Source organism: Arvicanthis niloticus, chromosome 5 (assembly GCF_011762505.2).
Source record: "Arvicanthis niloticus isolate mArvNil1 chromosome 5, mArvNil1.pat.X, whole genome shotgun sequence".
Lineage (NCBI taxonomy): Eukaryota > Metazoa > Chordata > Mammalia > Rodentia > Muridae > Arvicanthis > Arvicanthis niloticus.
The window spans coordinates 55,258,423-55,284,898 of record NC_047662.1 but is presented as its reverse complement, the minus strand read 5'-3'; the positions used below and the strand labels follow the sequence as shown (position 1 = coordinate 55,284,898).

Here is a 26,476-nt window from a genome sequence, read left to right as displayed (position 1 = left end):
TCAAGATTGTAAGAATGTACAGGTGTTTCTGGTATGTATAACCAGGTCCATGGTGGCACTGATTTTCAGAGAACCATTCAGAACCTCTCTTTCTCTCTCTCTCTCTCTCTCTCTCTCTCTCTCTCTCTCTCTCTCTCTCTCTCTCACACACACACACACACACATACACACACACACACACACACACACACACACACACACACACACACACACTTGTTTAAAGCTGTGTCTGGCTTAGTACTGACATTGGACATGTGTACCAGAGTCTTGTATTGCTTATTTTTTGTTTTTTTTCATTCTTTTGATATTTTTTTACTGTTGTGCCTAGAACTTTCAGGGAGTCAGCATCTTAGCCTTCTAAGGTTCTTTAAAGGTTTGTATATATCCATATGAAAACCTCCTTACACTGATCTGTATTTGTTTTATGTCTTGTTATGTAACCCAGGCTGACCTGGAACTCACTTTCCTGCCCATGCCACCTGAGGAGTTATATTATGAACTTGCACCAGCACACTGGATCTTGCATGGCTTTCTGTGTGTGTGTGTGTGTGTGTTTTTCTTATGTGTTCTTGTTGGGGTCCACATTAGCCCCACATTGGGGCGGCCAAAATAAATGTTGCAGCCCAGGCAAAATGTTGAGGCCTGGGCCGACCCACGTTTGGGCGGCCACTGTATCCCGGCCCAAGCTGCTGCTCCGGTCTGCAGGTCGGGCTTCAGCAAGAGCGAGGGTGAGGGCAGATTCTACCTAATGTCTGATGTGTGTGAATCTCTCTCTCTAGTCTGATGTCTGGTTCTGTCTTCTATAGTCTGATTCTAAGCCACGCCTCTAAGTTACACCTTTAATCATGCCCTTAGGTCTTGTCTCTAACTCTGATCTCTATACTTCTAAGTCATACTCTTAAGTCACACACCTTTAATCTCACACACCTTTAATCTCATGCACCTTTAATCTCAAGGTATCTAAACCAAGATTATCGGAGTGTGCTCAGTTGTTTTAGGCTATTGTAATTCAAGTCTCATGTCACGGTATATGGCTCAAGATGGCTGCAAAGCTGATAGCCGCTTTCTGCTAAAAGTCGGCCCCCAACATGTTCTTTCCCCTGTGTTCTTCTGAAAAGTATGTTTGGGAGTTAATGAATAGAACATTTTGGATGTTTTTATCACTAAGTAGACCAAGGGAGCAGAATATGGACTCAACCCTGGTTACTAAGTTGAAAACATGAACTTCTAAGAAACTCAAGTTTCAGTTCAACTTTTGTTATGTTAACAAAGCTAAGCTGGCTTGCTCATGGCATGTAATTTTGTTCAGATTCTTGATCTCAGATGAAAAGCATCACAATTCTCTGTAGTAGCCTTAGTCATGTAGCCAGCAAATATTTCATTCAAAAATCTCATTTCTTATTATTTTCATTCTCAGAGGTAGTTAGGTGACAATTTTGATTCTGCTAAAAACAGTAAGAACAACACCAGTGCTTTTTGTTGGACCCATGGTCTATATAAATTTCTGTAGCACTGATATTGTAATATGTTTGTTAAATAAGTGCAATAGTTAGCTCTTGTCTCCAATGGGAAGGATGTGGAGCAGAGGATGCCTCAATAACAACAGCATCCCCATTTGACCCAGACCCTGTGCTCTGACCACACTATGTAAAACCTTTTTGTAATCACAGAAGTCAATTATTCTGTCTCCCTCTAAAGCCTAGAGCAAGAACTGGGTACACTACTTGAAACATATCCTCTAAATTTTGTCACCTAGTGAACAGCTCTTCCATCCTTAGGACTCTTCAGCAAAGCATCTGTAGTATGTGTTGGTGGAGTTGGCTGTTTCCACAGTTGTTCTCTGTGAATGTCATATGTTCTCCCCATTTACCGGTTTACCAGTTGGGCTGATAGTATGTTCTAGGAACCTTTGCATAGTTGCTAAAGACTTGGACTTGAAAGCAAAGTAAACTCAAATGCCATTAGCAGACCTTAGGGTGTTCTATCCTCGGCCTGACTGTTCAGTTCTAAGGTCAGAAAAGGAATGTCAGCTGTATTGAATGGCCCAGTGTCTGGCCATTCTTTTCCCCAGTGTCTGGACATTGACACCTCAAGCACTTTGTAAACTTAGCTTTAAGGCCATTTTTATATGCATTTCCTTTTCTTTTACATTTTGGTTTCTTTTTAAAAATATTTAATTCATTTCCTTCATTTTTTAAAGACAAGGCATTGTATTGGCTATAAATCTTTAATTGAGTCATAAACTGGGATGCAAAGCTGATTTTTTTTTTCAGTTTCAGCTTTCTCATAGTTTCTCTTCACACTGTGTTAGAACAGAGTACGTAACACTAAGTGCTCCTGTGAAGACAGTTCTAGCTTTCGGAGAAAAGATTGATTTTATTTTCCATTCATGAGATTATTTCTATTGAAGAGAATTCCAAGTTCAGATGATGTTTATTGGAACATATTTGCAGAAATTAAAGTGGCCTAACAGCCAATGGAATTAAACTTACTGGGTTACATGGAAGCACACACATTTAAATCCATCCCTTCTTTACTTCTGCCAGGAATCATTTACCACACACAATAACATCTTTTTATTAATGCCTTTTTTTTTTCTTGCTTCTTGTATTTCTAATCAGTTGTTTTAGAATAATTTGGCTGTTTCTTCTGGCATTTCATACAGACATGTAAACTTTAAATATGTTTATAGCACCTCAGTTCTTTATTTCTCAAAGAGAAAGTTTGGGGTACCATTAGGAATGAAGGATGATGAGAGCTAGAGATCATTGACACTGCCCCCTTCACTGTTGTTGAGATACACCAAAATACCCTAAAACAGAGTAAGCCAGGGAGTTGACACTGAAGCCTCTAAGTTCTCTTTTGTCTAAAAAGGGATGTATATCCTCAGTTTCTGGGGATCATACTGGGACATGGTGATGTTTGTGAACCTGTCTCAGTGTCAATAACCAGCATGTTAGGACAGACCCTGTAGAAGAAGTGACTATAGGGCACTGAAAAAAAATATTTGGAGTGATAAATCTCCAGATTGTCACTGCAGGCAGCTTCTGATTCAGAAAGCTGTTGCAAGCCTCAGTAACTGAGCTATGAACTTCAGTTCCTACAAGAGAGGATCTAGAGCAAGGACATGGCAAACCCATGCACCAGGGTGGGTGTTCTAAGAATACTTCTATTACAGAGCACAGCCATGAGCCTTCAGTGGAAACCCTTGACCGTGTAGGTCTGCTCCTTACTGAAGAGGCCTAAGGTAGAGACACTTACCTCTCCATGTGCAATGATGCTATTTTCTTCATATACAGCCTATACATTGCTTTCATTGTACTTACCCTGCCCAGTACTTTTTAGATCTATAATTGAGTCACATACAGATTTCTCTCTTCTGTTGAACTCTCAGAGATCCACAAGGGATGCGAGGATTAATATTGATTATCAAGTTGACAAGATCTAAATTACCTGTAAGGCAATATCTGGGAACCCCATGAGGGATTCTCTAGGTTAGCCTCTGGCCACACATGTACCTGAGTGGGACTATACTGATTAGTTTCCTCCATGTGAGAAGGCATGCCCTAAAAATGGGTAGCACCATTTCCTGGTCTTTCATCCCAGATTGCATAGACAGGAAACAGCTAAATGACAGAGTTCACAGTTCTCTGCTGTCTCAAGCTCCTGCTTGAGAATGCACTTTATCCTTGAACTGTATGCTAAAATAAGCCCTTTCTTCCTTTAGTTAGTTTTGTCAAAGTATTTTATCATATCAACAGAAAAAGTACTAAGACAAATGATCATATACTACCTATTTGGTGTATAAAAGTGCTTAACAGATATGTATAGACATTATAGACAGTAGAGAGAGGGAGGAAGGAAGGAAGGGAGGGAACCAATATTTCTTTCTTCTCTACATGGTGAAGGACTCAGCTGGGAGGTTTTACACCTTGAGATGTGGGTTGTATGTATGGTGCTGTCTTGTTTCTAGCTTTTGCACATATGAATCACCCACCTCACCCTATCTCACCCCACCCCATCTCCCTGATCCTCTTCTCCCATGAGATCCCTCTTTTATGCTTCTGGTACAACATTCCTTTAAGCATCTTTGAAAACAATTTGTTACATGCATTTGAGTGTTTTGCTAGTATGTAGATAATTACATTGTATGCATGCCTGACATGCGTGGAGGTCAGAATATGGTGCTGGATAGCCTGGACCTGGAGTTATGAATCATTGTGAGCTGCCATATCAGTGCTGGGAACCAAACCTGAGTCCTCTGGAAGAGCAGTGAGTGTATTAACTGCTAATCCATCTCTCCAGCCATCTGTAGGCATTTTAATGCCAGGCTGCGCTGGGTGTCCTTGAAGCCATTTGCCTTTCTTTACTGTTTATTCTTAAAACTTAATACATTGGCTTTCTAACTAAACATTGAAAATAAATATTCATTTCCTTTTTTTTTTTTCACTGAAACAAAGTTGGGCTTAATGAAGATAGTTGATTATAAGCTTAAGCATGAAGGTTGAGAGAAGCACAGATGCTCAGAAGACAGTAAGCCACACCTAAGAGTACTGGTGTAGACTTTTCAAAGAAGAGTCCCTGAAAGTAAGACATCCTGAAAAGTGGTAGCACGAGTTCCCTCTCTAGGGAGCATCTCACAGTTGTCCCTGTGTGTTTCTCCTTTCTGAACATCTTAAGTTTTACCTGAATACCTCTCTGTAAAAAATGTTTCAGTGAACCTGAGACAACTTATTTTCTCTTTTTTAAGAAGAATAGAAGGCTGGGCATTAATTAGCTCAGGAGTAAAGCAGTAGACTGGGACATTCAAGGACTAGGGCTCAATCCCCACTGTGTCTGAACATTTACATGCACATGTGCACACAGACAAAAGAAGACATAAAGGAAGGAAATAATGGAAAAACACAGTATATTAAAATTATTTGCTTTTGTAGTGTCATATAAAGTACTTTTCCTGGATGATCCTGAATGAACATCCAGTTAACAAGAGTAGACTTGAGAGTTGATTATATGGGTTTGTGTGTGTGCATGTGAGTGTATGTGTGTCTGGGTGTGGGTATGCAGGTGTGTGAGTGTGTTTGGACACATATGTGCCATGGCATACATGTGGATCAGAGAATAAGCCGTAGAAACTGGTTCTCTCTTTTACCTTGTAGATTCCAGAAATGGAAATTGGGGTTGTCAGGCTTGGCAGCAAGCATCTTTACCCACTGATGCATCTTTATGGTCTCAAAAGTAGGATTTAATTGATTAGAGCAAGGTTTCAATGTAAGCCCTACTCTTTCCAAATGAATTCAAGTGAGTGGCTCCACCTTGCTGAGCCTCTGTGTCCCTTTCTATCTATGAGGCTATAGTACTATATCTTCTTAAGGTTATCATGAGAATTAATAGCCTACTTAAACAGACTGTGCACAGTGCCTTACATAGGGATTCTGCCCCTCTTTGCCTGTCCCCTGTGTTTCATATTACTCCCAAATTAGTATTATTTTCATTATTTTATTTTATGACAAATCCAAATCTATAAACCCATAGGACTTCATAGTCCAGCTTTTGAACTATTTGGTAACAACTTTTGATCTTTTGTTTTTAATAGTGAGATAGCATTCTCTGAGAGCCTGGGAAAACTACCTCAGCTTATTTATCCTGATCTTTCATGTTGTCATGGCCACATTTGAGCTGTTACCAGCAAGTCTAACTGAAAAGGCAACTTAATATTGCCCTGTGCTTGTATTATTTTGGTCTGTCAGGAACCTGTCAGCAAGTGTTGATGAAGTGCAGAGCCAGCAGTGACAAGCCTGCATCCTGACAGCTCCCTCACACAAGTAGCTGCAGTTGGTGCAGTGCTAGTTCTTCAGAAAGAAGCCCCTCTTGTCTCTTTACTGATGTGATTAGTGGTCCAGCCTGAGTCATTATATCTCCCCTTGAGCAATATCTTCAGTGCTGCTAATTCAGTCCTTTGTATGCCTCGAAAAACACAGAGCCATCACAAGCCTGTGAAGTACCAGAGGCTGCAGCCAGGAATATCTTGGTAATTTTTCCCCATCCTTAACTCTAATTATTCTGTTGTTCACTGGCTTGCTCAATTGAGACTCTCCAGGTTCTACATTCCCCAAGCAGAGAACAAAAGGTTTCCCTTGAGAGTGGGGCCTGGCCATGTCAGTGCAGTGAACTGTGTATAAATTATGCAGCACTGTGGCTGGCTTTCTTTTCATAGTCTTGCTGGAGAAATTCCGGAGAATGACCAGGCCATTGGAACTGGGCTGGCTTACCCTTCTGAGCTTGCCTTGCTCTTGGTGTATCAGGGGAGCAAGAAGTTGCCATTCTTTTTGCTGAGGCTGCTTCAGGTTCGTCAAGAACTACAAGTGTGTTTGATCTTTGTTTCTGAGTTTCTACCTGTATAGGAAAACACGGTGAATTATAATTACAGCAGGTGCCTGCTTTGCTCCCATTCCTTCATTTGATCCCTCCCACTAGACTAATCTGGCTGGGCTGTCCTTTCTGCTTTCTCAGTTATCCTTACTTCCATGAGACGGGCACACTACCTACTGCACTAACAAGGTTCTGCTCCATTAGCCTTACTTTTTAAAGGTATGATGCTCTTATTAAGTCTTTGAGAATTTCATACAATGTATTGATCATATTCATATCCAAACCTTCTCCGTAATTCCTCTCAGATACTTCTGCCTCCCAATCTACCCCAACTTTGTTAATATATATATATATATATATATATATATATATATAACTCATAATGCCCATCGTGTGACTTAGGTGTGTGACGATCCACTGAAGTGTTAATTGACCTACCAGAGACCACAGCCTTAAAGAAAACTGACTCTTCCACTCATCTCAGCAGAAGTCGTATTGTCCATAGCTCCTCCATTATATGTCAGGCTAAGGAACCCTTCACTCTCTGTCCTAGAATATTGACTGGCTTGATCTTGGGCAGGCAACATCTATGGCATGAACTCAGGAGCTCTGTGGTCCTGTCATATCCAGAGGTACTTTTCACTGTAGTCTTCCCAGGCCTCTAGCTACCTCACTGTCTCTCTTTCCCTCTTTCTTTTTCTTTCCCTCCTTTTCCCTACCTCCCTCCTTCCCCCCTTTCCCCTCCCTCTCCATCCCCCTTTTGTCTTGTTTCATTTGTAAATTAATACTCCATTGACACGTACTCTTTTACACTTTGATCATTTGTGAGTTTCTTTACTGTTTACTATCCTTTGTTCAAAGAATCTTCTCTGATAAAGTCTAAGGGCTGCACTAATCTATGGGTAGACAGAAATGAATTTAGAGGGAAGTTTGATAGTCTGTCCATTTAGCCCAAGAATAGTAGTAGGTTCAACTCTGGAGCCTGTGAACTTTCCACCCTTTATTTACTTTACTTTTTGTTGTTACTGTTTTCTTGTTGTTGTTATTGTTTCATTTTGGTTTTTTATTGTTTATGTGCATATGATATGTTGTTTTGTTGTTTGATTTGATTTGATGAGATTCCCACAAAATAAATTTTTAGTATATATAGCCTGGCAGCCAGAGCTCTGGAATCTGGGTGGAGAAGGAGCCTGAGGGTTGACTTGCAATGGCATAGATCCTTACTTATTCTGTTCCAAGATGCTTTTACCCTTATCCAAGTCTTGGTCCCTGCCCTCTTTGAGGATTCCCCACTGTCATCTTTTTTTAAAGGCATTAACAGATGCTTTATAATCTCTCTCTCTCTCTCTCTCCCTCACCTCATCCACTTTCCATGTGGGTATTTTTATCTTGGTATCCACCAGGGGTAGCCACTACTCTTGTGGGTTTCTGGAGTTTCTTTCTCTACCTCTTTGAAGTTCTGTGACCAAAGAGCCAGTTGCCTCCAGTTCCTCTGCTTCTATATTTTTGGCCACATAAGTTGCTGTGATTTCCATGGAGCCTATCTTGCTGCTGTGTGGTCCAGTTACATCTCCCTGTAGACAGTAAGGATGCTGTGCCCCTTTCAGACCCTATTGGGTGGCTGGGATGTTACCTTCTTATTTTTCTTGATTAGGACAGGGAGTAAAACTCAACTTCTGTTCTTCTCTCTTAATTCATTGTGAATTTTTGTCTTGAAGTAATATTGTATGTTCTGCAATATGTAGAGAACATTTTTTTCCTTTAATAAAGTAATGTGGTCACACACCCATCTGTCTTCTGCCACTAGAGCATCCTTGAGTGTTGCTCATATATATTTTTTGCATGTAAAAAATTAAATTCAGTGCATGTTATGTAGACTTGTAAGCATGGTGTATGTTTTCTATTTGCTGTACTGCTATTGTTTGAATTCTGTTACATATTATCTTAGCTTTAGCAAAAGAGTAATAGTAAGGAGCTATTTTTCTGGAGTTTAAAGTTCTTCAGAGGGGCCTGTTCAGTGAACATTAGACTTTCTAGTACAACCTCATGAACTTATGAAGTATTATTGGAAGGGTGACTTAAACTGTTAACTGCTCTGGTACTAACTCCATGAAAGGTTTCTAGTGTTTGTTTTGGTAAATTTGTTTTTCTATGTAATTGTACTTTGGACTAAACTTCCACAACTCCGTAGTCTTGCTCATGTTATCCTTTGGCCTTTTTTTTTTTTTTTTTCTGTCAATGTTTGCTTCTCCATGGTTATAGCCTCCGTTTCCATCTATGATATTTGTTACTTTCAGCTCTCATCTCTGTTTCCTCTCTTGTTAATCATGTTGTCACATTGACTCACTGAGTTTTCTTCTTAATTTCATTCTAACCTTTCAGCTTTTCATATTTTCTAAGGCTTCTGATCAGGTTGTTAATTTTCAGTATTTACCTTACTTCTAACTTTACTTTTTTTTCTCTTTTTACTAAGTCGTGACATTGATGCAATTTGTTTTCTGTGTAATCTTGCAGTAGCTGACTTTATTTTTATTTTAAGTTTATGTTTTATCACTTACCTCTGTTTTTCAGTGTGGGTTTTCTTAGCTTCACTAGCTTCATTTCCCCTTTATTTTCTTTTAGCTCTTGTGATTTTTAGGGTTCTGATGAGCTTTTCATTTCCACCAGTGGGTGCACCCTCATGCTTTTGTAACCAACATTAAGCAGAAAGTAAGAAGGGTTAGTCTTCCCCAGGGGACAGTACATTAGTCAATTAGTTGTTCAAGGCCAAAATATCAGTTCTGAAAACGTACAATACAGCACATTATTCTGTTTGAGCTGGTTGTATTTAGGAAATAGAACAAAATTAATGCATATAACAACAATTAATGAAAAAATAAAAGACCATGAATTTGAAGGAGAGCAAGGGAGGGTATCTGGGAAGGCTTGGAAAGAGGAAAAGGAAGGAAAAATAGTATAATAATTAATAAGTAATTTAAATAAGTAATTTAAAAAGAAGAACCTTTGAATTCATTAAACTTCTCAAATATGAGAAACATCTCTTTAATGAACAGTGTGGTCTATTTCATTTTTTATTTTTTTTAATTGTATTTTTCCAATTGTAATTTAATTATATAATATTAACCCTTCCATATATCACTCCTCTCTAAATTCAAGGCCTTTTTTTTTTTTTACTAATACTTATTGCACATGTGTGTATATACATTAACATATATACATATATATGTATATATATATATATATATATATATATACACATATATATATCCTATTCAGTCTATATACTATATACTATTAATTATATGTATGTTTTCAGGGCTGACGAGTTGATGTGTTGTTGACTGGGAAAGATCACATCTCTCTCCTAGCTTTCTTCAATTGCTTATAGTTCTTTGTGTTGAACTGAGGCCTCATAGTTTTTTACTTGTCCACTTTGGCATGTCTATTGGTCCTTGTTCAGCTCATGTTTAGACAGTCATGTTGGTAAGACTTTATCTATGTAGCTACTGATGTTACTAGGAAACACAGTCTTATAGCAAATTCTCTGATCCTCTGGCTCACACAATCTTTCCACCCCCTCTTTTGCAATCCTCCCTGAGGCTTAGCTGTATGTGTGTGAGTGTTTTGTAGATATATTCCTTGAGACTGGACTCCATACTCTGGATTTTGATTGTTTTGGTTTTCTGTAGTGGTCTCTGTTAATTGTAAAGAAAAGTTTCCTTGTTGTGGGGTAAAGACTACACTTCTCTACGGGTATAAGGGCATATGCTTACTGATTGTTGTTAGGGATTATGTTGACTTAGTAAATTAATGACTGTTAATTTCTCATCCAATAACCATGACATTACTAGTAGTGAGTAATAACCAGCATTAGGCATGGATTCCCTCTTGTTGAACATGTCTTAAATTTAGTCAGAGAGCTATTGATTACCACCAAGTTATGTGTGTCACTGCGGCACACTTAGGTTTTTCAAGCCAGGCTGGTTGTTGTTGTGGTCCACAGGCATCATTACCGGGTAGGATTGTTAGTTTCATCTCATCTTTGGAAGCTTGCATGATGCTTTCTGCTACTGTGAAAGCTAGTCTTCTTGGAGGGGACATTTAGGTCAGTTCTAGCTCAGGGGTCTCTGCATCCTGTGTCTGATGTGCATGCTGTCTTCAGCAATAGACTTACCTTCTACCTAAGGGGAAAATTCATAGGAAACAGCAACAGGCTGTAAGTTTAGGGAATCTCTTGAAAAGTCCTGACCAACATCTCCAAAAGGGCTTTTGGTGTCTGGTCTTTAGGTTTTTGTTATGTGGGCTTTAGTGGAGGAAACACTATCAGCCTTGTGGTATTTTGATACAACAGCATAGGCTAAGATGTGCCCCTTAACTAATCTTCTGACTTTGAGGGTTTATGTAAATTTTTTCAGATGTGAGCCTTCCTTTGGATTTTACTTGCATTATAGCATGCCTGTTATGCTTCCAGAAAACTCCTTATTACAAGCTTTGTTTATATTATCATCATCTGTTTAGACTGAATATGCTTTCATCTATGTGTAGTCATATATATGCATAGATGTATGTGTTTAAGCACATACAAATAAATATGCATACTTATATGTATACATGCATGGAGAAAGGAAGATGATAAAAACAACATAAATGTATACCAGACTTCTTATTCTTCTTGCTACTCTTCTCTATGCTGATGTAGCTACTCTGAACCAGTGGATAATTTGTATGTTTTCTCAAACATTGTCTTCAGAGAGCCTATGTGAGTAGTTTACTTTTTAAGACTCTTGTATGTTGAAATTTTTTTTCTTTTCCTTTGAGAGCTGAATTATATTTTGTCTAGGTGTAAGATTCTTGGATCAATCTTTCTTAACAATCTGTACATTATTCTTGTGTTTTTTGCATTCCAAAGCTATAAATGAGATTTTTTGTTGTTGTTTTAGCTTGTTTGGGTCCTTTGGTTTTGTAAGCAACTTAGTTTTTCTGTCTGGCAATGTGTGTAATTTTCTGTTTATTCTTGAAATTCAAGTATTTCCTGAACTTAAGGAGAATTTTTAATCCGTAGGCTTAAGTTTCTCCTTGGCACAGTATATGAAGAGCCTAGTACTGCATGCATTTGCTAAGAGTATGTTCCTCATCTGTTCTATTCTTTATTCTTTTCTAACCTTCAAGGATCCCTTCTGGCATTCCTGTAACTATCATGTTAGGATGCTTGCCTTGCTATTCTTATCTTTCTGTCTTTTCTCCTTGTTGTAAGCCATCCCTGTCATCTGCTATTCCAAGGACATGGCATTGACTTCCATCCATGCTGGTGGTAGTTTATCTGTAGAAAACTTAATATCTACTATTACCATCACTACCGTGTGTATGTGTGTGTGTGTGTGTGTGTGTGTGTGCGCGCGCACATCTGTGTTGGAAGGCACATGCATTTGATGTAGCTCACTTGTGGATTGTAAATGGCTATGTGTTTGTATCACTTATTTTCTTCTACCTTGTGTGTGTTCTGGGAATTACACTTAAGTGGTTAGGTTTGCATAGCAGGTATCTTTACCTGCTGAGCCATCATACTAGCCCAGACAATTTAAGCTTTAAAATTTAATTTTGAATTGCCTTTTTTTTCCTTCTAAGAATGCTTTTTTGCCTTGCCATCTCTTATAATTTTTCATTGATGTATATTCCAAATAGTTTCATGATTTCTTCTTCAATGGGATCTGCCTGTCTTGGATGTTTTAGATGTTGTTTCTCAAGTGACCTTGCGCTCTTAAATGTATTACCATGCCCAACTCTAGGTATTGTTTTGCATTGTGTTATATTGATATACTGATGCATCTGTGTTTTTGATATTTATATACATTTTAGAGTACTTTGGCAAAAAAAAAAAAAAAAAAAACCCTCTATAGGAAAGATACAGAACTCCTGTCTTGACATTTTGGCTGACTTTGAGAAAATTGGTCAGCAGTTAGAGGCCCTGGAGGGCAGGATGCCCAGTAAAATACTTTGGAGGTTGTCAAAGTCTTGATTTTAGTAGAAGCTTCCGGGTAAGGTGCACTATTTATTCTCCCATTAGTAGCTTGTCTTTTTTCACTGATAAGATACAATTATAACTTTCTTCTAGAGAGTCACTGAGAGCTTGTGACCTCAAATGCATTCTTTAAACATTGCTGATTTTGCTGTAGCAGGGATATCCCAGTAATTACTATCAACTGATTATAAAAAGATCCAAATGAAACGAGGCAGTTGTTCATGGTAGCTCATGTCCATAATCCCAGTATGCAGGAGGCTGAGGCTGCAAGATGGCCATGAGTTTCAGGCTTGGCATGTAAGTTCAGGCCAACACACACACACACACACACACACACACACACACACAGAGAGAGAGAGAGAGAGAGAGAGAGAGACAGAGACACAGAGACACAGAGACACAGAGACACAGAGACACAGAGACACAGAGAGAAACACAGGGAGAGAGAAAGAAGTGGGGAGACACCCCAATTGCATTTTAATAAGCTATATATAGAATGGGTTTTCAGAGGAATCTGTATCCATAAAATTTCCTGCCTCCTGTTCAGTCATTTTCTTCCAAACAATATTCTCTGGCTATTATTCATATTTACTGTAAGAAATAAGGGTTTGCTATTCTTTTCTTAGTTAATGAAGAAAAATATATTTAGACTAATTTACTTGTATTGTGAATTAATAATTGCTCAGCTACAAACTATCAACAGGTTTCAGTTGTTGATTTCAGTGGCCACTTATTTAGCTCAGGGGAAGATTATGTTCTCTGAGCTCTGGTGGATGGTTCTGCTCTCAGCCAGATTCTCAGCTTCCTGATCCTAACTGATACAGGACAATCTAATGGTGTGATCTAAGCATGATTAAGGCAATCCTTTTCATTTCTCTGTTACCCTCCCCATTAGCTAGCTCAGCATGGGTTCCTCATGGAAAAAATGAATGTTCAAAAAAATAAGCTAAAACACACAAAGTATTTTCAAATTTAGACCAGTAACTGGTTTGCGATCATTTGTAAATCATTCTTTGCCTAAATGCAACCTTGAATCATTACCCAAAATATAGAAGGAAAAAGGAGGCCATTTGAACAATGCAGGGGTAAAAGGATGATACTCCACTGTCAGGCACACGACAAAGGTGTAAAGAAATGCAGCCCTGTCAACCTACCTGGGATATTTAGATGTACAGTGTAATAAGCTTACCTGGAACTTTAAAGAAGGGACCATGACTTTGGCTTTGAGGTCAAAGGAAACTTTCACAGAGGAGCAACACTGAAGTGGATTGTAAGGAAGACTAAGTTTACCAAGTGGAGAAAAAAATGAGGATAGCAGCAGTAGTTAATTAAGATGGAAGATACTGCCAAAGTAGAGGTACCAGAGTTTTTGCATGCTGATGGGTGTTAAGTTGTGAAGAGTTAGACCATATGCTATGGGTATTGGAAACAATCCCTTGACCTTATCTTTTGTTCATAGGTTTGTTCTTTCCAAAAACTATGAAAATTCCAATGTCATTCTAGGAGATGTTAGGCTATTACATACTTCAGAGCATACTTCATAATTGGTTCCCACCTTCATCTACTGGATGAAAGTGGATCCACTGCGGGGAGGAGGAATGACCTTGCTTAAATCAAGAGTAGGAGTTAGCACATATATAGTGTTTGTGCTGGCATATGCACCTCTTTAATGCTTTTCTGCCACTTAATACAACCTGACATGTTCTGTCATTTGTGCTATATCAAAAAAAATTTTAGTGATAAATGTCTCTTGTTTACTTTCAAGTTAGACCTTAGTAAAATGTTACTTTGATTCTGGAGACTACCTTGATACCTTCTTCATCACCACCGAACCACCCCATTCCCAGCACTAGAGTGCATCAGATTTTCTCATGTCTCTATGTACTTTCTTTAGAAAATGTAGGATTAATTGTTACTATAGGGTTTTATGTGTAATTTTTTTTAAAAAGGTCTGTCTCCCCAGTTGAATTTTCTGTTTCTGGGACAGCAAATGACTAACTAGGTCTTGTGTATACTACTTGCCACTAAGGCCTACCATAGCAATAGGATCACAAGAGCCCCTAAAAATCCAAGCAAGGGAAGGGTTCTGTATCACTGAATGATTTACATCAAGACTTAGGCCCGTGCAATGGGTTTTTGTTTATTCTTAAAATGGTATGACTGTCATCTCCTTGGGTCTGCCATATTCCTGTGGCAATGTGAAGAAATATTTTTAATATTTTAAATATTTTAATGTTTCTATTCAACAAGTATGCTTTATGGCAAGATGTACATTTGCATGAGATAAGTACTTGTGATACAGAGACAAGAAGTATACTTTGTGATATTAAAAAGGTGTATGTTTTAGTGGGAGGGGTAGAGAAGAAATAAGCATAAGCTACAGTGGTCATTATAAGACAAGGATATGTCCAAATATGCACATAGAAAAGTGGCTTTTGGCTCAACATGCATTCTTTTGGGGCTTCATGAAGAGAGACATTTTAAGCTGACTTATAGTAGCTAACAAGAAATCTGGTGCATAGTGAGAAGGGCATTCCAGGAAGAATAAAGTAATGAGAAAGAAAGGCTAACTACAGGGGTGTACCAACAACTTAGTACTGCACAACAGGGAAATCAGGGTTGGGATTGGCCTGAACAAAGAGAGACAGACACAGACATCCCACAAAGAATTCATGGAAAAGTTACAGGTTTATAAAGTTTTCTGTGGACAAAATATGGAGAGCAGGTTGATAAAATATATGTAATACCTAGGAAAAAGCAGTTAATCAATTACAGTGTGATAAAAGTAATGACATAAAATATAGTCTGTGGGCATGGGTATGAATCAGTGGTATTTGGCACACATAAGGCTCTGAATTTGACCTTGGGCACTGGTAAAATGTACATGCAAGCATTCATGCATGCATGCATATATACATACATATATAAATACATACATACATTCTTTCATATGTATATGTTCTGGCAGGTAAGAAAAAACTGTTTAATTACAAATTAGAGTTTCATCTTAGGTTAAAGTTAGTGTTTAAAACATTGAATCATGAAGATGAAGAAAGTTGGGAGGTCTTTAAACTGCAAATGGTAGAGCAGAGGCAATGAAGTATACAAAAACATGGGTCTTTCATAGGCATAAGGTTATTTTTTTAAGCTTTATTGTATTTATATGAGTACACTGTAGCTGTCTTCAGACACACCAGAAGAGGGCATCAGATCCCATTACAGATGGTTGTGAGTCATGTGGTTGCTGGGAATTGAACTCATGACCACTGAAAGAACAGTTAGTGCTTTTAACCATTGAGCCATCTCTCCAGCCCCATGTAAGGTTATTTTTAAAGAAAAATTATAGGATATTATGGGTGACATTGTGAAATGAAGCTGAAGGGAAAACATCTTCCAGTATTAAAGTATTGATTTTGATTACAATGCCATATTATTTACTTAATAGCAGACATTTAAAAGAAATATTTTTATAATAGAGAACTTAGAAGATGTACAAAAGTAGATGACATCGAGAGTCCTGTGACTTCATTTCTTCCCCAGTGGCCAGCAGTCCAGGACAGTGCATCTATCCATAGCACCATTCACTTCCCCTTCTTGTGTTATTTTGATACAAGCCCCAAATGCCACATAATACACATGAATATTTGATATGTAAATCCTAATGATAAAGAACAGTTGTAATATAGCCATGTAAATATTACATTTAAACTTGAGAAGTTTACTCAGTTTTATCTAATAGCTAATTAGTATTATAATTCATAATTATTACACATGTGTCAAACAAATGTACATGTAAATGCAAATATTCACTTACTGTGTTTGTTTGGTCAGAAACCATGTAGGAGACCGAGTCTGTTCTGAAAGCAAAAGGAGGTAGCATTCATTTCCAGGTATATATAGAGCCTGTTATCTAAGGAGGAAAGCATAATTACTGTTTCCTCTGTGCTATCATACTACTGAAGACAGCAGGGCAGTTATTTGGCAAAATATGAAGGAAGCTGGCTCATACTGGCTCTCTCTAATTTTTCTAGGTCTCTCTGCTCCTTGGTGTGCAAATGGACATACTCAGCAGAGAAAGGTTGGGATGACAGCTTCTGGAAGATGATTGGATTGGAAGATCTCACTGATGATAATTACAGCAAAATAGGTAAAATAATAGAAAATCCAAAGTGCAATCATTAGTGCATATATATGGATATTTGTTGAATTACATTATAGAAACTCAAATAATTTTTTTTCAGGACTAGGGTTTTCAGAATATGTCAGCTGTAATGGATAGTTTGTTTGAATTGGGTAGAAATATATTTTGTGAAACTATGTCTTGAAATAGTGTTTGTCATGGTGCTGACTCAGGATGATCATGCATTGGAACAGTCAGAGATGGTATCATCAGAGAGGCACATGGGGATCATTCCAGAAGTAGGAAAATGGTCTCATGAATTTGATTCAAGAAAAAACACAAAAGAAAAATAAGAAAAAGTAAAATCGAAAAGTCTGGACTAGAAGAATCAAAAAAGGATGCTTGCTGAGCCACAGATTCCCAATCTATATGCCAACTAAATGGCATATATCTGAGTGGCTGGTATTTAGATGGTGAAAGTTTCAGTATCTGGTAAGTATAATTATGACACATTAACCTTTAATGTTTATATGGTCATTTCACACAATGACATTTATTTCGTATAGTTACTACTTTTTATTCTGGAAAGCAATGGCTAGTTAGGTAAGTGGTCACAGATGCTTGAATAGAAGTTTATCTTAATTGGTTTAATATGCTAGCTATAGCATTGTGACAAGATCTAGAAGTGTACTGATAATGAAAGATACCTCATTCCTCTCTAATGAAAGACAAAAGAAGCAAGTGGCTATTAATGCAATTCAGTTGAGCTCTCACAGGTTTTCAGCTAGTAAAATGGAAGAATCAAACATCCTAATGGGAGGGGTTGGGGGGTTGGCTGGAGAGATGGCTCAGTGATTAAGAGCACTGACTGCTCTCCCTAGAGGTCCTGAGTTCAATTCCCAGCAACCACATGGTGGCTCACAACCTTCTATAATGGTATCTGATGCCCTCTTCTGGTGTGCATGAAGACAGTATACTCGTGTGTGTGTGTGTGTGTGTGTGTGTGTGTGTGTGTAAATTAAATAACTCATTTAAAAATAAAAAACCTAAAAATCATGATGCACATTCTTTTGGAGGCAGTATATAACCTCACTCCCGATTACCTCTTATTGACCAGCACACATTCAGCAGACCCCATTATGCTGTCAAACTGATTAGAAAATGTAATATTTATTGGCTGGAAGGTCATGTGCCCATCTAGGTTCCTACTGAAATGTGAGAATTATGCTTATAAATTGGTAAACAGCAAGTGGCATTTGGTGAAACTTCTGATTTCCATAGTCAATTATTGCAGACTTTTCTCCGGTGGAATCTTCATGATTGTGCTATGAAAAGCTGAAGTATATTAGAAACAAACATGCAGAATGCAAGTGAGCACTTGCACTGCCAGTTGTGGGGTGCAATCCGTGATCTGCTTCGCCTCCACTAGACAAAGAAGCAAAGCCAGAACAGTGTGCAGCATACTGCTGGGACATCTGTGTCTCAGCCAAAGCCATCTGAGGATCTGAGCTGGTAGAAAAGGCTCAGTGCTTGCAATGAGCGAAGAGAGTAGAAAGATCTACTGACTTCTAGGTCTCCAGTTAGGTGACTTAAATACACTGTTCTCATAAAACTATTAGTTTCATATTCCTATTTTACAGAGAGGATACAAGGTTAGGTTTCTTGAACCACTTTTAAGGTTTACAGTTTGTGTCAGCATGTTCCTTGTTTCTTTGGAACATTCTAGTCTGAGAGAGCTGATGTAGTTCTACTACTGGCCTCTGGTGAGGTTAGCACTAGAATATTCAGCACTCATTCAAAGCCAACTTAAAGTAGACTGAGACAAGCATCCATACCCGGTCCAGGGGGATAAGGTAGAATCTGTCTGAGGAGAGTGCCTGTGGAAGACAGTGATCCTAATCCTCCTCCCTCTATATCTATCCCACAGGCCTTGGTTCATATAAGTCAGCTTGATTATAGGTGAGAATCAGGCGTTAGAAGAAGCCTCCAAGCATGAATAGAGTCTCCAAGTTAGTCAGTATCACTACATTTTACTGGAACACAAATTTTTACTTTTTAGTTACTTAAGTCATTTTGAAAATCAATATTACCCATTTTTTTTAAAGTTAGTTTATTGGTGAAAGTTCCCATGGCAAATTAAACACAGTATAGACCGATGACCTTTTTACATGTCTTGATTCCTTACTAGACTGTGAACTTGTTCACATAGTATTTCATTGTTGACCCTTGGGTATCTCATCCTAGCCTGAGAACACTTACTGTTGTATTGGAATTACTGTGTGATGTGATTGGTAAGGGGTAAGCTAAGATGGCTGGTATTAGAAGCTTAGTGCTTCCAGCTTTTCAAAGCTCTAAAATTAAAATTATTGGTTTTATTAGCATCTTAGGTGACATGGTTCTACCTTAAACTCTTCTTTTTTATTATGTTGACATTTACTTTTTTCTGAATATTGTACATGATACATGTTCAATTAGTATGTTAATTCTTCTAGTAGAGCAAGTTACACAAAAAATTCATTAAAAGTCCATAATGTTGACCTAGCAGACATTTTCCAGAGTAACTTTATTAGATTTTTGCCTGTTAAGTTAATGGATTTTTAATAGATGTCAGAAGGAGACATATTATGAACTATAATTTGCTGGGCACAAATTAAAATCCAACCATTTATCAGAATTAATTGTATGATGTTTCTTTTTATTTTCCTTTCTTGTTAGTTGAGCTTTAAGCTTCAGTGTGAACACAAAGCATAAGACTTTCAGGAGGGAGTTTGAGTTTTAGAAACTTTTCTGGAAGCTTCCTCTGATTCTTTAGTAGTTCTTGGAACTATGAAAGATGAGTCTCGGAAGTGTTCCGTCAAGAATAAAGCACTTCTCGTGGCCTCATTGCCCGTCAAGATGTGGGCAACATAGCACAAAACCTTTTAGCAGATTTGAGCATCGAGTGCCGTGTATTTGAGCATTAATACAATTACCATAATTTTCTCCATGCAGAGCTTTTAGCCAAGTCTTTACCAGCCTTCTTTGGCTCAGGCTGTAAATAAATGCTTTCCCTGAAAATCGAACACCTCAGCAATGGAGAGTGTCATGGAGGAATGCTCTTGAAATAAATTATTTATGGAATGTAAGTTCATGATCAAATGTGATATTTAATATGGTGTGTCTCAAGGATAAGGCACAAATTATTTGGTCGGTTTGATTATGGAACACTGTAGAAGGTAAAGAAAATAATTTAATGAGTTAAGAGAATATGATAGAAAATGTACTTAAGACTTGTTTCATTGTTGTGAGTGATGGAGAAGGCATAGCCCACTATGTCTGCCCCCCTTCTTCCTTCTTCTCGTCCTACTCCCTTCTGGGCATCTTTCTGTTTCTTTCTAAATAGGGGATTGTCTACGCATAGTCCAATAAAATGATTTGTGTCAGTAAATTTTGACCTTTTGTTCCAGGCGAATCATTCCCAGGTTACCTGTTTAATCCCAGTCATCTATCAAAAGCAGGCAGGAAGGAAGACCTCAGCAGGGGGACAGATCCTTAGGAGGAGAGGCAAAGTCCCACCTGTTCTAATCCATTATGCAGGCTCCCTTCAGCAAATCACAGTTGCCTTTTTACTTTCTGGGAAAAGCATTTCATTGTTTTTACTGGAGGAGGCCATGGTTTGAAAATGATTGGACCAACATAACTAAATTTCTGAGAGATTATTTACACTTTAGAGTTGTGTTACGTCAGAAGACACAGTGTGCTAACTTAGAGATCATTCATTATTTGTGATCAGGGAAGTAAATGCAGGGGCCTAGTGGAGTTGCTGTCTGTGAAGTGAGGTGTTAACAGGAGCAAAGACAAAGCAGCGCATGTGGACAAAGATACCTGCAGAGAGGAAGAACACTGCCATTTTAGTAAACTAGTTTTCTTTTCCCAATGAGATTATCTTTTCAGTGTGGGCAAAATCACACAGCACAGAGTAAATACTGTTGAAATGTATGATGAATGAGTCAATATATGTTTGAATGAAGGGCTTCATAAAAAATATCTTTTCTTGTCTTTAGTTATGTCAAAACCTTAATGGAGTTGCTACCAATTCTTTGAAGTAAAGAAATCTAGTTCTAGGTGATAGACTAGATTTATTTCATAAAGTCAATGCTCACAGCAGTCCTCATGAACATTGTCTACCTAAGAAGGTAGAACATTGTTCTACCTCCAGGCAGAACAATAGCTGGAACTAATGTCATTCAGACTCTTGCCTCTGTTTTCAGATCTTGTGCTCTTCATGATACTAACCCATCCACTTATGAGCCATCTAGGAGGCTGGCACTCAAAGAGGAAACAGATCTAGTTGTGTTTTTCTGGTACAAGCATCATTCATTTGGCTTGTTTGGTTCATGGGCTAAGACAGACCACTGGCTTGAGTGTAGGTGATCCATGAAGAGACCCAGGTCAAGCCTTTCCTGATGCTGTATCCAGGATACAGGCCTACTTGTTTGACATATCTCTAGAGGTGTCAGTTTTTTTCAACAGTCACAGATTAGATGAGGAATTCCTCTTCTGTATGGAATTAGTGAGTGGTGGAAAGTTAGAAATGGCAGTGTTCATGTCAATATTATTCTATCTCAGAAGAGACTAGAGAGGCTCCCCTGTGGTATTATTCTCCAGTGTTTTCTACTAGCAAGCTTTACTAATAGTCATGAGTAGTGTAGGTGAACCCAGTGATGCTGTCCATAGTTGTGGAGCTGATAAATTGTTCATAAGCTGCTCATATATGGTGTTTTAAATGTTCCCATGAGAACAGGGCATGCTACCAAGGACTTGTCAATTTGATTGTTAAAACTTGCTTTTCATTTTGATATTCAAGAGCTATGTGATTTGTGGTCACCATTCTATTTTTCAAGGGTTCCTCTCAGCCTATTGTTGCTCTTCCATCTTTGTGATTTGTTATTTTAGGTGAAGTTTGTACTAAACTTAGGAAGCCTGGAGAACTTTGGCCACAGTTACTCCCAGCCTTTTATGGGTTATGTAGGGCCAGTCACATCACTTATCACCCATGTTCAGAAGGAGATGACCAACTGTCTCAGACTTTGTCTTCCCTCTGACAGTATCCTGGGAGCCTTTGACTTTGCTGCAGTTTTAACAATCACCATTCTTATTCCTGTTCACCTTATGTAACTATGTCCTTCTAATTTTTAAAGAAAAGGAAGTATCCTCTGAATATCATATGGATTAACTTTACCCTTTCAAGTCTGTCTTCTGTCTGAGGGAATGGCTTGGAGTCATAATTGATGCAATAATATATGCATGCAATGAGCCAGCACTTTCTGATTGCCTTCCATATGATAGGCACTAGACTAAGTATACAAAATGAATACAAAAGGAACCTGGTCAGAGATCTCTTATCTACTCAAGCCAAGATGGATAAGTATATAATTCAGTGCTATCAAGATTTTCAATAAGAGGGCAGGAGTAATTTCAGTTCCCAGCACCTGCATTTGGCAGCTCTCAACTGTTAGTAACTTTAGCTCTTGGAAGATCCAATACATTTGGCCTCTGATGTCACTTGTACTCATGGACACATATTCCATACAGACACACCCACAAACATACAATTAAAGATGATTTAGAAGTCTTTTTTTAAAAGAATATTTAATTTGTGTTCCCAAGTACCATGGAGAAACACTATAAGACTTGTCGATGTTGGTAGTGATACCAAGGATGTCTTCTCAAGAGGTAATACTGGAAAAGTAATTGAAAAATATGAGTGCCCTTTACTAGAAAAGAAGGAATGCTTCTACAGAATGAGGAACAATATATTCAGAGGCATGGAGGCATGAGGTATTCTCAAATTGCTGGATGGGGTAGGATGGCGGACAGGGACTGATATCTTGTGGGACTTGAAGATGGGCCACTAGTAAGAGCCTCAACATAATGGTATTTGCATCATTGCATTTAAGAGATGATCCAATTACTACTTATGCCAATCTGCAAATAAAATGGAAGCCAACAAGGGCCATTGTGGATGTCTGTAGCTTCTGTGAAGATGAGTGTTTGATTATGTCCTGCCACCATTTGTTCTCTGTAATCATGTTCAATACCTTCTTTCCTGTATGTAAATGTCTGTTGTAAAGTGTGAAGGTAAGTGTGATCTCAGATGTCCCAAGACATGGTTTATGCAGTCTGTAGGAATGTTAGCTGTTATTATTCTTAACTGTGCCCTGGCACCCTGTACACAGGATCACTCCCTTCTCAACCTTCTTCCAATGCTACACACCCACCCCCTAGATTCCCAGAAATACCATTTCAGCTATTGTCCCTTCCAGGAATAGCCTTAGAGAGCTCGAAGGACAAGGGAGCAATGATGACCACATCATGATGTGATAATGGCAAGTAATGGTTTTTAGAAGCTTTTTGGGTCTGTACCGTTCCTCCCTACAGTTTGGCATCTGGAAGATGATTGGAAACACTCAGCAGTAAGGTTAACCCTCAAGATTTCTTCTTCCTCCTAAAGAATCAGTAACCATCAGAGCTGGAAGGGAAATAATGGTCTTTTTCTAGTATCCTCAATTTAGAACCACATTTCTGAGTCTCAGAAATGTGGAGTGAATTTTCTTGATTTTTCAGCATTTTAGAGATACACTTGAGAAGAGAAGTCAGTCCTCCTACATCCGCACTTGGCCACCACCAAGCTCCCATCGCTGTAACTTTCTCTATTCTATGCCAGCTCTCCTTATTTTGGGTTTTACAACAATGTTGCTTATTAAGACAGTCTAGGTGTTGTCAGCTGAGTGGGAAGAATCACTCATCAAGAATGTCATTTAGGTCAGCTGACACAAGAGGCCCTCCTTAGCAATGTCATGTTTTGCTGGGACAGTTGAATCTGGAAGCATAATAATCAATCTCTTTAAATGTCTGGCTTACGTAGACAAACAAGAATGATTAAGTAAAATATTAGTTATTTCCTATTTAAAGGATGTTCCTTGTCTCCAGATTTAGATAGGCTTGCTTTTAATCCTGGTTCTGCAACTTCGAAGCATGCAAGCTCTACCATCTGCAACTTGAGCTCTTTGCACCTTGATTGGTATATTGCAAAGATTGGAAAATATTTCTAGCAAAACATTAGCTATTATTATAAGAACTGTCAATTCCTCTGAACCTGAATGCTTCCATATGACAGGTCATATATGCTAAAGATAGTACCCTGGAATAATTCCAGTAATTATTGTCAAAATCTAGAGCTGTGAAGTGCCTTTTTAAAACTACCCTTGAGATTACACAACCCTTTTCCAAGCAAGGTATAAGACAATTAAACCCTGAGAAGTTATCTTAGGTGGAATTACAGGCCTGTCTAAATTATTCAGTTACATATGGCTGGTGATATTTTTAACTGTTGTTTGAATGATTTATCATGAACTGAAGGACATATAGCCATACACAAATTAAAAATACAAATTATTTTGGTGATAATTAGGGGAAAAATCCATGACTAATGTTCCTACAATGCTTTACAACTTTTAAAGAATATTTTTCTCTGTGTTACTTATTTTTCTAAAATGCATTTAATTTCTTTTTCATATTGGGGGAATCCAGAAGTCACAAGCTTTCAAGTGAGAAAAGCTTTGGATAAGATCCTAGATACACCACTGACTGGATGCATAAGATGAGCAAGATGCCAATCCTCTCTGAGATTTAGTTTCTTCATTTGTAATAATAATTGAAGGGCTGTGATGGACATGGATGATGTGTGTATGTAAAGTGTGTGAGTTCTGGAAAGAATCAATAAAATAGCACCTAAGCAAGCAACACAGCATTCAATAGCATTTACAATGCTATCGCACAAATAGAGTCATCACTGGACTGCTGTCAGGTCCGATCCAGGGAAGAACCCAAAAGGGCTTTGATAATTATATTCAGAAGAAGAACAGTACAGGAAGTAGACTCATAATATGCAAGATAAGGTTATATTAATGACTAAATGATCTTTCATTTCCTTCTTAGCTTTAATTCACTAACTCAATGTGATGCACTGATAGATTCTGAGAACAAATGAAGTAAAGGCTCTGGTGTTCCTGACTTCATACAGACAATTGGAGCATTATAAATCACTACATTGCCTCTGTGGTAACTATTATAAAAATAGGTCAGTGCTACTTTCAGGAATGTTTATGTGATTGAAAAATGTCTGAAGAAGTTTTTAAACTAAGCTGTGATACATTCAGTGTATGAATGGAGTCAAAAGGGTGCTTAGACAGAGGGATTAATGGAGAGAGACACACACAGAGAGAGACAGAGAAACACAGAGAGGGACTGAGACAGACAGAGAGACAGAGAGAGACACAGAGAGGGACTGATAGAAAGGGAGAGAGAGAGAGACAGAGAGAGAGACAGAGAGAGAGAGAGACAGAGAAAGAGAGAAAGAGACAGAGAGAGAAAGAGAGACAGAGAAACAGAGAGAGAGAGAGAGAGAGAGAGAGAGAGAGAGAGAGAGAGAGAGAGAGAGAGAATGGAAAGGAGGCTGGTGTGGCTACAGTCGAGAAGGTTGAAGGACAACAGTGTATGTGAGGATGCTGAAACCATGATGTAAATAAAGTAGCTTAAACAAAATGAAACTTAGGAGAATATTTTGACCAGCATGGCTCTATGTAGTCACACCCAGCTATATATCCATAATTAATAGACTAAGCTGAAGATGTGCTTCCATAACTTATGAAACTAAAACTGAGTTGCTACTCAGAAATAGAATATGATTATCATTATCTTAGTTTCCCAAAAGTTGGACCCTAATAGCTACTATATCATTAATTGTTTTGCTTATTAAAAATGATATAGCAGAGACAGAAACCACCAAATTTGTTTGATGTAAAAAGAGTAAAGCAATCATATTATGTTATATTTTTCTAAAATTATATATAATATACATATGTGATATAATATATAATTATATAATATTATATTAATTGAAGTTATACCACTTGGCCTGACCTAACATGCTAATCATAGATTACCTAACAAAACCCCTAGTGCCAGGCATGAGAAATCTCTTATCTAGTTGTTGGTCTGCTGACTCTCAAATTAATATTGTTTGTTGCTGTTGCCTTTGTTCTCTCTCAGAAGTTGAAGGTAAGTCTTTATTGCCAAAGACACCAACACTTAAGACAGAAGACTCATATTTTTAAATCTGGATCTAACCTGAATGCTTCCTTCCAACAGTCTAGCTTCCTTAGTACCATCAAATACTATGAAAGCTGCCAAGAGAAGGAAGCAATCAGTAGTCCTATCTACCTGTGATACCTATTAAGCATAGCACTGATAAGTGTGGCAAGATATGCCTGAAGGTGCAATGTTGCACTCATATCTTAATGATAACCAGCAGCTATGCAATTAGACGTAAGGCTCACTCAACAGGAAGAAAATCATGCCTGGTATTGTACATACAGCCAAATTCTCAGGGCTAGTGGGGTCATGGATCGTAGAAGAGAATCTATGGCTAACTACCATCTATCATCAAAGAACACTTCTTTACAGCAAATGGAGACCATTACATAAAGCCACAACAGTATATAATGTAACTAACCATCAGCAGAGCCTAGCCCCAGTGGATAATATCTGCAGCACAACTCCTATACCTGACGCTCAGTGCATTATCAGAGATGGGGCAGAAAATAGTAAGGACCAGAGGACCAGAGGACCAGAGGACCAGAAATTTTATTGTGAAATGAGCTTTCTAAACCAGACCTGAACAATGACACTATCAGTAGACATGCTAAGTCAGAAGAGGGAAATTCTCATGGAGCCTCAATAATAGACAAAAAAAACCTATAGGTAACAAATGATTGCTGAGCCTCTCCCAGAGATAAGCACCATAATTGGTTTTGCAGCCCTAGAATGAAATGTGTGCAAACAACAAAAATGAACTCATCAGGATATATGTATATATATATATATATATATATATATTTAAAAAGAGGCTATCAATTTGAGAGGAA

The 26,476-nt window shown here is 38.1% G+C and overlaps 1 protein-coding gene across 16 annotated transcripts in view; it reads left to right on the top strand.

Annotated features, from left to right (window-relative positions):
• Fggy (FGGY carbohydrate kinase domain containing) overlaps positions 1-26,476 on the top strand; it is a 363,434-nt gene that overhangs the window by 115,093 nt on the left and 221,865 nt on the right. For all 16 annotated transcript variants that reach the window (XR_013110578.1, XM_034503690.2, XM_034503689.2 and 13 more), the window contains one exon: positions 16,420-16,535. Coding sequence is in view for 15 of the 16 variants with exons in the window: in XM_034503690.2 (XP_034359581.1) it covers positions 16,420-16,535 (116 nt within the window). In the remaining variant the exon portion in view is untranslated. The remainder of the gene's footprint in view (positions 1-16,419; positions 16,536-26,476) is intronic.